At 42.0% G+C, this 13,059-nt stretch overlaps 1 protein-coding gene across 4 annotated transcripts in view; it reads right to left on the bottom strand.

Moving 5' to 3' along the window:
• arhgef1 (Rho guanine nucleotide exchange factor (GEF) 1) overlaps positions 1 to 13,059 on the bottom strand; it is a 48,379-nt gene that overhangs the window by 8,913 nt on the left and 26,407 nt on the right. For 3 of the 4 annotated variants that reach the window (XM_086153995.1, XM_086153997.1, XM_086153996.1), the window contains exons 5-16: positions 12,692 to 12,734; positions 12,493 to 12,598; positions 11,590 to 11,730; positions 7,264 to 7,293; positions 5,905 to 6,016; positions 5,736 to 5,811; positions 5,421 to 5,450; positions 4,858 to 5,058; positions 4,351 to 4,492; positions 722 to 912; positions 454 to 600; positions 30 to 112 (exon numbers count right to left, since the gene is read on the bottom strand). In XM_086153995.1, the coding sequence (XP_086010121.1) occupies positions 30 to 112; positions 454 to 600; positions 722 to 912; positions 4,351 to 4,492; positions 4,858 to 5,058; positions 5,421 to 5,450; positions 5,736 to 5,811; positions 5,905 to 6,016; positions 7,264 to 7,293; positions 11,590 to 11,730; positions 12,493 to 12,598; positions 12,692 to 12,734 (1,302 nt within the window). Of the gene's footprint in view, positions 1 to 29; positions 113 to 453; positions 601 to 721; positions 913 to 4,350; positions 4,493 to 4,857; positions 5,059 to 5,420; positions 5,451 to 5,735; positions 5,812 to 5,904; positions 6,017 to 7,263; positions 7,294 to 7,372; positions 7,763 to 11,589; positions 11,731 to 12,492; positions 12,599 to 12,691; positions 12,735 to 13,059 lie in introns of those variants that run through there. The other variant, XM_086153998.1, reaches the window with a different exon arrangement.

Genomic DNA, 13,059 nt, shown 5'->3' with positions numbered 1-13,059 from the left:
AAAGAAAATGTGGGATGATAGTGACTCACTCGGTTCAGCACTGTGGTACTGATGGATTTGACAATAAAATTGTCTTCCAAACGTAGTTTCTTCAGGTTCTCGTAGAATTGATCTAGGGAGACAAATACAGTTTCCTCTTCAATTACTTTGAACAGCCCATCCACCTATCAAGTCTGACACGGTTATACTGGGCAGCAGTTCGGTTTGCTTTTCAGTTGGAGCAATACACCACTTCTGCAACCTCTACAAAGAAAATATTGAAAACTCAGGGCTGACAGAACTTTACGTGGGGGGGGGGGGGGGGGGGGTATTTTATTTTAGTTATCACTGGCACCAAGCTGAATATACCCAATTCCACGATAAAAAGGTTTCCTTGTTGCCCTGTATGTTTTTTTTCCTCCGATACCTTTACAGATACCATCAGAAAAGGCAGTCATCACACACAACACTCACGGTGAATTTCAATGATCTCGTCCAGGCTTGGGAAGATGGTGGCCAGCTCTGTGGAGGTCAGAAGTTCTTCTCTCTCTAAAGGCTTGGAGAAGATCATCTGAAGTACACTCAGCATGCGCACATGGGCATGTTCTGTGGCAAACAACTCTGAGATGAAGAGGGTCAGAAAATGGGAATTGTTTGAAATGATCACCTGTGTCATTCAGAAACAACATTTTGGGACCTTTTGTGAACCTTTTCCCCAAAATGTCTTACGTGGCCTACTCACCATTGATGACCTCCTGCCGTTTTGTCTCCATCTTGCTGAGGCTGCTTAGAGCTTCCGGGGAGGCCAGATCCCTCCAGTTGGGGGGGTCCTGCTCGAACTCTAGGAGGCGTGGATCAATTTCTTCTAGCTGTGGGGAGGGGCTGGTTGGAGTGGAGGCCGAGCCCTCCGGAGCTAACAATGGTACGTCGACGCTGAGGGATAGAGACAGTTGGATATGAAGAGACGGCTTCCAAAAGTTTGGTCCTTGGACCTGCCAAGTGGTACAAGGATGTATGATAGTCTGGTTGCCATCCACGTTTTTTGGCAAATCAGTAACCCGGCTTACATCAAGCTGAACTTTGAATCTCCAGCCAAAAACACTTTTTAGAGATCAAGTGTCTGAAACCTCTTTAGTCTTTAATCTATGTGTGTGAGTGTGTGTGTGTGTATTCTAGCCTGGTTGTTCCTCTTTATTTTCCACTGAATAACCTTTTAAATATTTTTTTCCCAACTCGAGAAGTTGCCACTGAGAAAAAATTAAATGCTGTCTGGACAATCTTACATATTCAAAAGCTGCTTTTGTTCAGCTGAATTTAATATTGATTCATCAATTTTACCGACATGAGCAAATTGGACAACAGGTTAGGATGCCGGCTAATTTTGTTTTAGTCACGACCAGTTACAGATGCAAAGTCTGTTTTATCTACCCTGGTAAGTTAGCCGGTAAAATGAAAGCAAACTGATTTTTTTTTCTGTTCCTTGGAGACATGCCAAGACATTAGTTTGGCTACATTAACATGCCGCCAAATTTCAAAGTTTACTAATCCCTACAGTCACATTGGAAATCTCGATGGCTCCATCATTCCATTGAAGACATAAATGTCCTCTACCTTTTTGCTGCTGCTGCTCCGTTTCTGTAAGCAACAGCGACTACTAAGGACAGGATAAACTCTGGAAGCTTGTTGACCTGATGGAATTGTTTTCGAGGAGTACCTGGCATTGATCACATTATTCATCCCTGTAATTTATAAAATGACTGAACAACATACAGGGTTTTCATTCATCTCCCATTCTGTTGTTTTCACGTATTCCAGTTATTCCATTATTTCATTTATAACTTTTCACCACTCTTGTGTTTTTTTCCAAAACAGAACATGAGCATCATTGATTCGGTGTGGGATTCTGTCTGTCCCTGCTGTCTCTAGCCAGAGAAGAGCTCTGTCCATCTTACGGACGGAGGTGCTGGGGGTAGAGTGGGGTGGCTACTGCCATCGTTGGCGACGGCGGCTGGAGGTCCACGTCGCTACGGGAGCGGGACTGTTTGGCCCGGGAGGAGCCGCGGCGCCGGGTGGAGTGGCGAACCACGCGGGCACTCTCACTACGTGCAACTCTTCTACTGTGGGGGAGGAGAGGTGGGACACGTTGGGTTGTCAGGTTGAGAAAAGTGCAGGGGGAAAGAAAAGAGGGGAGAAAGAGGAGAATCAAGAAAATTGCCGACAAATGTACGGTGGACGAGCCCAAAAAAAAAAAAAAGTTGGTGGCAAAGCATCAAAGTTATTTGAGTTAATTTTGAACATATAAAGAGGAACAGAGCGATAGAAAGGTTCCAAAGAGGGGGTGGGGGGGTCACAACAATGAAAAAGATACAGAAAGAGAAAATGAATTAGAAGTAAATACCACATGCATGTTGATTAAATAATGACACATTAAGAAGAGATGGTTGATATTCAAGCCATAAATCAATGAAATTCAAAAGTTTGCTCAGGCATGAGAGATCTCAAGTCAGATACACAACACTTAAACTCAGCCCCTTTCATGATGGTTACTTTAAATGCATTTCTTTACAAAAGAAAGAATTCCGATCTTGGTACTCTAATCCATTTTCAAAATAGTGAGAGGTGTTCAAAAATGCATGGCTCCTTTTTTTTTAGACTTACAAATGCTTGTAAGACATTATTTGAAAATTAAAAATGCCTACTTAGCTTTTAATTTTACTGAAATATTTCCCATTTTTTAGGAAAGAGGTTGTCAATACTTTTTCCAAATGTCACATACTATCTTGCGGATCAGTTCTTACTTATTTCCAGTTTGTCTGTTGCTGATATGTAGATGGTTTCCTGCTGACTGTCGGCGCCTTCATTGTGAGGGCAATTTCTTACTTGAAACGCAAATTATTTCTGATTCTTTTCTTAATGTGATTTGCTGGCAGTAGTTTTGCCATTTTTCAGGAAATTACAGGAAATTTTCATTTTTCAGCAGACTTTTTTTCCTTGTTGTTGTACATATGCCCTCTATTACACTAGAACATAATATTCTAATATATTGGAATGTATGTTTCTATTTTTTAACAAATATCTTCTTTTCAGTCATTTCTTTGAGAAATTTGCTGAAATATTGCTGATTTTTCCAACAATTTAAACAACCCTGATCTCAATCTAAATGTAATACTGTAATACAATACTGGAGGTGCAATTGTACTATGAAAAATGGCCTGCTGTGATATTGAGTGTGTTGAGAAATTAATAGGCATAATTCAACTGTGTCTAAATGTTACAAAGACTGTCACCTACTCTGAGCCAGCAGTTAGTCCAAAATGTTTTCATTTGGAAAAGGTTACTGTATTTCAATTCCACACGACCTGCACAAACGTCAGCTCAAATTCTCCGACTGGCCTAAGCATCCCAGTTAGTTTTCACTGTCTTTCCAAAAGACAACCAAAAATACTTAACCATGGAACGTGCTACAGTGTCAATCAGCAAAGAGGTGTGAGCTGTGAGTGTGTGGTATTGTGTGGCCTGAGGTGTATCCGTGATTCTGGTGGAGGGCTGACACCCACCTTGTCTTCTGTCTGAAAAAACACGGGACACCACATGGTTACAAACGCGCTACTGCTTGACTGTTTCTGCAACTATGATGGCCCCCCCCCCCCAAATAACTGCAGCCTTACGGAGCCCCTTGCACAAAACGTCATTGTACACAAAGTGCAGACCAGCGCTGGCTACGGTGTGCGCGGACAACTTGACAAACACACAAGCAGCAAACACAAATGCAACATGTAATCAATAATTGTTTCAACTTTAAGCTTTAAGCTTTATGGCAATCAGCCATCTTGAATCTGAGAAAGACAAATTTTCACTTTTCAATTCTGCCTTGAATTTCCTTAAATAACTGCGTCACCAATCTGATGTCCAGTGTTTACATACGGTTCTCTGAATCAAGTAGCACAATACAGAGATCCGCAGCAACACGGCGCTGAAGCTCTGTGATTAAAATGAAAGGAGACATGACAGGAAATGATGAGGAGGAGGAGAGAAGCCAAGAAGGTGAGGGGGAGGCAGAGGTGCTGGACAGGGCAGGGGGGGTCAAACTTTACCTGGTTAGTGTCCTTCTGTGATGGAGACTGAGCGACGGGCAGCACAAAAAAAGCTAGCACACAGCAGGGACAGACTCCTGGGGGGATTTACCACAATCCCTTACCTCAGGGGCCACGGACATATTTCCCCCTGGAGGCCTTACAGTTTCCATGTGAACACCTTCAATACTAATTCTAATCTGATTCAAATCTTTAATCCCCTAACTGCATTCGCTCTCCTTCCATACTCCCATAATCTCAGTCCCTGTTTGTTCATTTTTATCTTCACCCATCTCACCTGTCCCTCTCAGGGGTCTCCTCTGTGGGGGTGTCGTTGGGCGAGAGGGGCTCCCCGGCTACCGGGCCGACCCCGAGGGCAACGGGAGACACATCCCCGCGGTCTGAGGAGGCCAGAGGCTCCAAACGACTCCGCAAGAGACCTGAAAGGGCCGAGCAGGACGGACAAATGTTTCAAAGGCCTTGAGATCTGCTCAAGTCCATTTCACCCCATACCTAATTACTCCTTAACTCTTAAATTTTTAATTTGTCCGCATACAGACGTGAATATGATTTTAACAAAACACTAGAACCAAATACGGATGTACTGAAGCAAGTAAAACCGGAATTACCAGCTGGAATATTAAAAAGTTGATAAAAATAAGACATTTAGGAGTAATCGAGGACTTTGGAATTGAAACAGGAAGGGAATAAGAGGGAAACATTAATTTGGAGGTCTCTCGACCGTTTTATTTTTCATTCTATTGAGATATTTCTTTACCGCCACACTCTTATTAATGGGTCGTACCGTCACTGTGCGATGAGTCTGGGCTGCTCGCGGCGTTGATGTTGTTCCCTGAGCTGTCGCTGATTTCTAAGCCCGGCAGGGAGGTGGGTCCTCCACCGGAGCCGGACTTCCTGCTTGGCATAGCTGGGGCGGCGGGGTCGGTCAGGGAGCCCTTGCTTGGGGCCGGACCTTTACGCTCCAGAGTCACTTTCTCCTTTTCCACTGAGGAGACAGAATAAGGGGGAAGTGTATACAGGCGCCGACAGAGCAGGTTCGGGGTTCAAAAGAAACAGAAAGAAAAAATGGCGTGCACTTCGCTCAGTGGGGAAGTGACATAAAGTGATCGTAATGCAATCAAGAATTCGGTCTCAGCGAGTGTTAGTTTGGACACAGATTGTGTGTGTGAGGGATTACTAATGATTAAAAGATACTCAGTGCAAATGAACATTCAATCAACCACAAAAAACTCCATCAACTTAACAAAACCCAGTTGAACTTGGAACATGCAGACATGCTGATGGTGTGATTAGTAAGCATCAGACCATTCTACAGATAGAAGGTAGGGGGTTGGACTCCACTAGTACCTTCAGCTTCCATTTTAGGTTTGACCTCGGCTGTAACGGGAGAGAAGGGTAAGAAAACAGATTCTCGTATCAAGACCAGCACCACATCAGAAGGTAAAGGCTGCAAGTTGATTGAAATAGGGCTGGGCGATATGGCATATTAACAACGTGGTACTTAGCAGCCCCCTCTTCTTCAATCAATATATTTAGGGGAAAGAAAAATCTGCTTAGATGTGTGAAATCATGTCAGGTAGATCAAAATCAAAATGGATAAACTGCCCAGCCCTTCTTTAAAACATCACTGGAAGTATGCTCATTTAGGAAACAAATACTTACGATTGCCTGCAATCCAGCTGGGGATGCCAGGAAAGCCTCCCCTGGGTTTTGTCTTTGTGGACTCATCCTTCTTATTCTGGGAAGAAAATGGAGGGGAACAAATGAGACGGAAGGACAAACAATGGAGAGAAATCTATGGCGCTGTCCGTCTCGCAGGGCTAATGCCCACCTTTACCAACTGTCTCCTGAAGAAGCCCCCTCTGGACTTCTTACTGTCGACAGCCCTGGTTTTGACTCCGAGGTGCTTCATGTAGAAAGCTACTGCTGAAAAGATGGACTGGCTGCAAGAGATGTGAGATAAATGCAGTCATTAGTGAAGATAATCCGTCGAATTTTGGATTTGAATATGAATGTGAAGTCAGGCGAATTTAAGATTCACACTAACACTTTCCTTTTTGGTGGATTATTCTCATTGTATATTTCACAATAAGGGCCGATTATGAGGCTGGGGCTGATTATTTCAGGATGCATGAAATATGATTTCCTTGTCTCTTGGATGAAACGACGGAAGTTCTGTGCGAACGTTCATTTTGCCCAGAAAAGCATTTTGCAGAGTAGTGGCTGTGTCACATATTCCATCCAGCATGGGTTGGTTTGTAAAATTTACGGTAATGCCAGCCGCACCTTAATATAATGTAAAACTTTGCCAACAGTTGTTTTTTAATGCGAATCAACAGAGATGTGAAAACTACACATTTACATTGCGGGACACTGATGACGTTCCCCACCATCCATTTTGGGGAGTTTGTCAATGAAAGGGTGGTCAAGTTGAATTCTGCAGCACAAGTGTTACTCCATTGCCTCAGGCTCTACGAGGATTTTCATTTTGTTGCACAAATCTAGTCTGACATTGTCCAGATGTTTGAAAAATTCTGCAGCTGAGTTAAAGAGATGCTTCCAGAGGGCCTTGCACTCTGAAACCTGAATGCATCTAAAGTGGAAAGTGCAAAGCTATCACAGGAGTTGGTCAAAAAGCTGAGTGCGTAGCTGATCGGGAATTGTTAGAGGCAGAGATCTGATGGGGTTTCGGAGGGGGAGGAGTTGCTGTAAACGCTGGGAGGAGTGAGAGATATGACAGACTGAGACAAAGGAGGAGCTCTGAACGAAACAGGAGTGGTCAGTTAAAAAGGGGAGGGTGAGGAGGAAGGAGATGATGTGCACAAAAGAAACACACTTTGTACAACATCACCGGTTTTCACAGAACACACTCTCTGAATGCAGCGACTGCAATAGGAACAACAAACTGAAAAAGAGTGGGATTAGTAGGATATAAGTTGGTTGCATGATGAGCTTCTGTTATTTCCATGCAAGGGATTAATAACAGCATTAAAGAAAAACTGTAAAGCATGAAGGAAAAAAACAACATTCAGCAGCGTGGATGACAGGGTTATTTTAGCGTGGCGGGGCACTGAGGTCCAACAAAGTTCCACACCCAGGCTTGGTGAAGCAGAAATAGCACTAACACACACAAAATGTTCATGGAACCTTTTTTTTTTTCGTTCACCCGGGTCAAGGAAACAGATCTCACCATTTTTCCTCGTCCGAGACAATGGTGGGTCTGAGAAGAAGAGAGAAGAGAGAGCTGACTGTTAAAGAGGGAGCAAGTGTACAACTCGTCTCAAGGCATTCAAACTTACCTTTTCCTTTTAAGTAGCATTTTCCCTCTTTCTCACTCGACAAAACTGTGTTTTGGGCTGGTGGAACCTGAAGTGACCGAGTGTGATCTGATCCAACTCAAAGCTGACTCTTTTGTTTTTGTATTCAGAGCAGAAGCTATTGAACATATTCTAATATTTGTGAAAAAGGACGAGGGAGAAAAAAAAAAAAAGAAAAGGATAAATTAAAAAAAACAGAGATACATCAAAGGCTGCACCTCTGTCTGCTGAATTAACGGAAAAAAAATCAACTTGCACATGCAAATGTTTTTTTTTAAAATTAGTCAAATGCTTTTCTCCCTTGCAAGAGTTGGTCTTGAAAAATTTCTAGGTTTCTGCCTCCGAAAGCTGTCTGCAAAAAGAAGAAATGCCTCAGCACAATGGAAGTGTCTATTTATCAGTGTTTTCGTCTGATGCAATGTGCATGCAAGATGGGATATTTGATACTCATGTTTTGTTTTAAACATAAAGCATGGGCGGGGATTCCGTGGAGTTTCCCCACATAGTCCAATCAAGATGTCCAAAGCAGCCCTCTCTCATCGAGAGAAAGGCCTATGAGAAGGGGACGGGGATGAAGTCACCGTGTGGCAGCTCGGGAGTGTGAGAATGTGGGGACCTGATTGTTGGCAGGATGAATGGGGCGGAAGCTAAATGGGTCGTCCGTGCGCTTTGGGAAAGACGTGCGGCGGCGAAATGGACGAGGTAAAGAAGTGAATCATGGAGGCCTCTAATGATAGTGGATGTCTGTCTTTTGAGTGTCTCAGCACAGAACTCTAAAGCAACATTGTCATTATACCATCTACCATTATTTTGGTATATTCTTCCTTCACTTCACAGAGGTCAGTGGCACCACTTTAATGCTGACAGTAACGTTCACTAACTACCTTTCTGTGTTAACCATCCGGAGCGTGAGCTTCCATAGCCCGCTGCCCATTTCTCTCCTCCTGCCACTTCTGCTGTGACAACCGCCCACCCCAACTCAAAGTCCTCCCACCAGCTGGAAACTCGCCAAACAAAGCCTTCCTGCCAACGTGGCACTGCTGACTCCATCTTTCCCTGCTGGCCCCCAGATTTCCTTCTTGCTTGTTATCCACTGAAGTTCTGATTCTTCCTGCCTCAGTTCGCTTTGAGCTCAACTGTTTATGTGCACATCTTATGCCGGATGTGCCAGCAATAGGGAATTACTGAAATCGGCGTGCGAATTTTATAAAAGAGAGGGAGGGGGAGGAAAAAAAAAAGCCATTTCCTAACCTTTTTCTGAAAAAACACTTTAAGTGCTTGAAAACACAGCTTTTTAATGTTTCTCATTCTCATTTTACTTATTGGGAATCTGAAGGCCTTTAAAAAGTATGAAAAATAAATATTGTCTTCAAACTTGAAGCTTATTTTTCATAAGCACGATCAGTGTGTGACAAAGGAAAAAACTTTTGCCCCCCACTGATATTTGGGTGTTTAAATACAAATACTTCAAATGTATACACAGAGAGATACAAAGCCAAAAATGTATGTTAAGTCTCAATGTCCCAAAATAAGAATTAGCAGCGTCATGGTTTGGTGCATGTGCTAATTTTGTGCCTGCTACATCTTGAATTACTCCTTCCAGCGTTATGTAATCTACCGTAATGTTTGCACCGTCGAAATACGTTACGAAGAAACCAAGAAACCACTCATCACAGAAATAAATGATGCAATAAAAAAAACTTCCAATAACATTTCCGAGAAGAAATTGCTTGAACCCTCATGCAGATTATGTGATCATGTCATGTATCCCTCAAAAAGCACGCATTTTCAAATTTTCAGAGGGAACCTCTTATATCTTATCTTAAAATTCCCTGCATGCCCAACTACAAAATTTGAAACGCTCTGCGGATTTATGTGCTTACTCTTGCAGGAATAGAGAAGCCTGACAATCTGAGCACATCAAGTCAAATTAAACTGACTTAATTATAATGTGTATAGGACTCTACCAATGATATTCTCACACAAGGAATTGCAAGAGGAGGAGAAGAGACCGCAGTTGCAAAATGAAATCCCCTCTCTGACATCAACAAACATCATAATATCCGCTCATGTCTGGAACAACCTTACAACAGACTTTGGTGGCACCTCCTTATTTCTCTTATTTTGCATGATAATAAATAAACTGCCTGAAACCAAGCAAGAAATCAATGAAAGGGTAGAGAAAAATAAATAAATCACTACTTAAAACTGACAAGGCAAGCAACAAAGCAAGGCTCTTGCAACTTTGTGGAGGTTTGGTCAATACCCTCAGAGGCAGCTGGATTATGACATTGCAGACAGACAGCGGCTAGAGAGATCAATGCTGCTTCTCAGCTAAATAAGATATCAATAAATATTAACTGACTTGTGGCCTTCCACATTAGTTGATGTGAAATCAAACACACATTGCGGTGCTTTTCCCTCCCTCTCAGCATGGAACGGACAACAACCTGAGTCCTGAATCACATTCTGCCAGGAAGCATTTCAACCAATAAACTCTTCAATGAAAATCTAAATTCGGTGCCACGTGAAATGCCCTGGACAATTAAGATAAGTACTGCCAGGTTTCCTGTGGCAAAGGGGGTCTGAAGTAGAAGCAAGAGCCCTTCAGAAATTACATAAAAATCAAAAAGAAAGCACAAATAGGATGTGAAGTCATAATTATTACTGAACTTGGAAATTGGAGGATAATGTACAAATCAACAAGCCATTGCTGGAGTGAGTTAAAACTGATTATAATCAGCTTTGTCTCACCGCACAAAGTTTTATTTTCAATTTGTTCTGGTACTGGTAAATTACCAGTACATTGGCACTAGCAAGAGTCATTGTGAGAAAGAGGTGAATGAAAATGAGTGAGATCATTCCAAAAAAGATTGCCTTCATATGAAAAACAAAAGGCAATTAGAATGCAATCACTAAAATGTATAAAAAATGTATAAATGGTGAATATTACAATGCAATAAATAGCTCCAAATTAGTGTAAATTTTGAATAATCTCTAAAATAGGCATCTTGGGGCGGATCGGTTGGGGGGGCGGGGGTTCACCAGGTTGTCATGGCTACTTTCAATAGCAGCAAAACTCCACCTAAAAGCATTTATTTTTAATTCCTGGACTTATGAAGAAATTATTTAAAACCCCGCAATAACTAGCCAAATTTAAGAGGCGGCTAGCCACTTGCTTGAGAATCAAAGAGCATGTGACTCGTCAGTGCCGTTATCATTTACTTGTCTTCAGAGGTTTTCCACTTTCATAAATTTACATTTGACAAAATAGAGATTTACTGTATAGTGAATACCTGACAGTGTTGCCATAGCATTATCAATATATTTGACAAATGAAATAGATCCTAAAGCCTTCAGGCATCAGAAGGTTGGAGGGGAGTCACTCCAACTTTCTGAATTAAATATCAGACTTCAGGAGGTGTTTCCGTTGAAATGCATAACGCAGCATTAACGTAGCTGCAGGCCATGGTCTACTGTTTGGATTACATTGCGAGATTCGGGGCAACGTTCAGCAAACGTCCATGACATCCATAAGACGAATAGGAGAGCAGTATATCCTTATCGAAAAGGGAGTTGTGTTTTATTGTACAGTGAAGTGGGAGGCATTTCTGTTTGGTACGCCAAACACCACTGCAGCATTTCAAAGATTGAAAACTTGAGCCGTCATTTCATATGGCCATCCAAAGTTAGCAATGTTCACAAGATTTAGGAGAACATGTTGAAACGTAACTCAAATAGACAGACTTGTCTCCCTCCTCCTCCAAAATTTACAAGGCCACATTGGCCACAATTATCACATTACTGTGTTTATTTCATACAGGTGAAATAAAAACCTTGCTCTGATTTTACAGACAGTGATGTTGAAAAAGATGCTTCCAGTAACCACAACTTATTTCAATAGTTCACACTATTCAGCAACAGATATGGATATACCGTAAGTAACTGTTGCTTTGGAGGTGCAGGCATTAATACTGTATGTTGTAGGGCTCTGTGATGGTGTGGTGTGTTTTAGTGCTCTTTATGATGCCTGAGTTGGACACCCCTGACCTAAACAATCAAAAAACTTAACTAAAAGTCAACAAGAAACTTAAGAGAACAGCGAGAAAGATTACTCAAAAATGACCTAAAAATCAGAGAAGAAACAGGGTCTGCATCATCTTTCCCATAAAACAAACCATGCAGTCAGAAACACTCACTGTGTCTCAGACATCCTGTCCAGAAGATTTTCAGCCACTGATTTCTCCTTCATCTCCATGGGGATGCGATCGGTTGGATAATGGTTTTCCACGTCCCTAAGTTCGGTCTCGTTAGGAGTCATTCCCATCATCCTCTTCTGCCTGTGGGGGAGAGCGGAGGGACCGTTTGTGCCAACAGTGGCTTGTTGTGCGTGTTCATACACAAACATTAGCCATGATAACTTACCCATTTACTATCAGTATCACTACATGACTTAGCACAGAGCTCAGCAAAAGTGAAAAGCGTGTCCCATCATGCTTCGCTCTAGACTAATACATTTGTGGAATTGCTGCTTATTTAGGTTCCATTTTACTAGCTGTGTATGAAAATAATATAATGAACGTCATTACAATAATATAATGAATGTCAACTGGAAAAAATTAGAAACTTTTTACCTAAAACTCACAAACTTGCCCATAAAAAGAATGAGAATCTGAGCAAAAATTAATTGGCCATTAGGATATTTCAAAAAAAACTTGTAGAATTGATTAAAAGCAACATGCAGTTATCTACAAAATGACAAGAAAACAATATTGAAACAGAGAAAAACTAATCTGAAAATCTGTAAGAAATTTCAAGAAAATTAGCAAGAAATTTGTTAAAAGTTACAAGATAATGATCGGGTACAACAAAAGGGTGTAGAGCTTTTCTAGCATTTGTTAAAAATGGGATGAAAGTACATCTACATCTAAAATACATCTACACCAACTCCTAAATGTCCTCACTCTAAGACATAGGAATTATATTAACCCACTAAACTCGTATTAGTTGAAACGACTTGAACAAGGGAGATGAATGAATGTCCTACATATCACGGGATACGACAATAGTGACCGGACCTGAATTTGAAATGTGAACCATACCTGAAGTCCTCCAACTGTTTTGCCACCTCAGCAGCCTGCAGCGCCTGCACGTCGGCAGCACAACGCCTCTGCGCGTCTTCGGGCAGCAAGTCCGGGCGAGATCGCTCTGCAAGGGATGGCAGCAGGTGGGGAGAGAGTGAGAGAGAATACCTGGGAGCACAATGTTTTTGATGAACATATTCGATGGACCATAACTCACCAAAGTCACTGGCGACAAGGAGTGGTAGTGACACTCTAAGGATCTGTGTTTGAGAGGGAAAAAAAGCAGTGTGGAATTAAGTAACAAGGATACGGTCTGTAGTAAAGCAGTAACACTGCATCACCACCAGGGGTCACCCTCACTCTAAAAAAAAAAAAAAAAAAAAAAGTAGCCGTGCAGAGAAAATCTATGTATTCCAAATTAGAGATGGATATTGGTCACCCTACTGGATAGAACACGTGGTTCTAATTAAACTTAATGTTTACAAAATAGGACGTTAAAAAACATGAAGAATGATCCCTCACACAGGGGCTTTCCCATGACCCCACAGGAAATGGGGGGATGACAGGAGGGGGCTAAGACAAGCA

This window comes from Fistularia commersonii, chromosome 10, assembly GCF_037954325.1.
Source record: "Fistularia commersonii isolate RoL2024-O1a breed Wild chromosome 10, RoL_Fcom_v1.0, whole genome shotgun sequence".
Lineage (NCBI taxonomy): Eukaryota > Metazoa > Chordata > Actinopteri > Syngnathiformes > Fistulariidae > Fistularia > Fistularia commersonii.
This window is presented reverse-complemented; position numbering and strand designations above follow the sequence as displayed.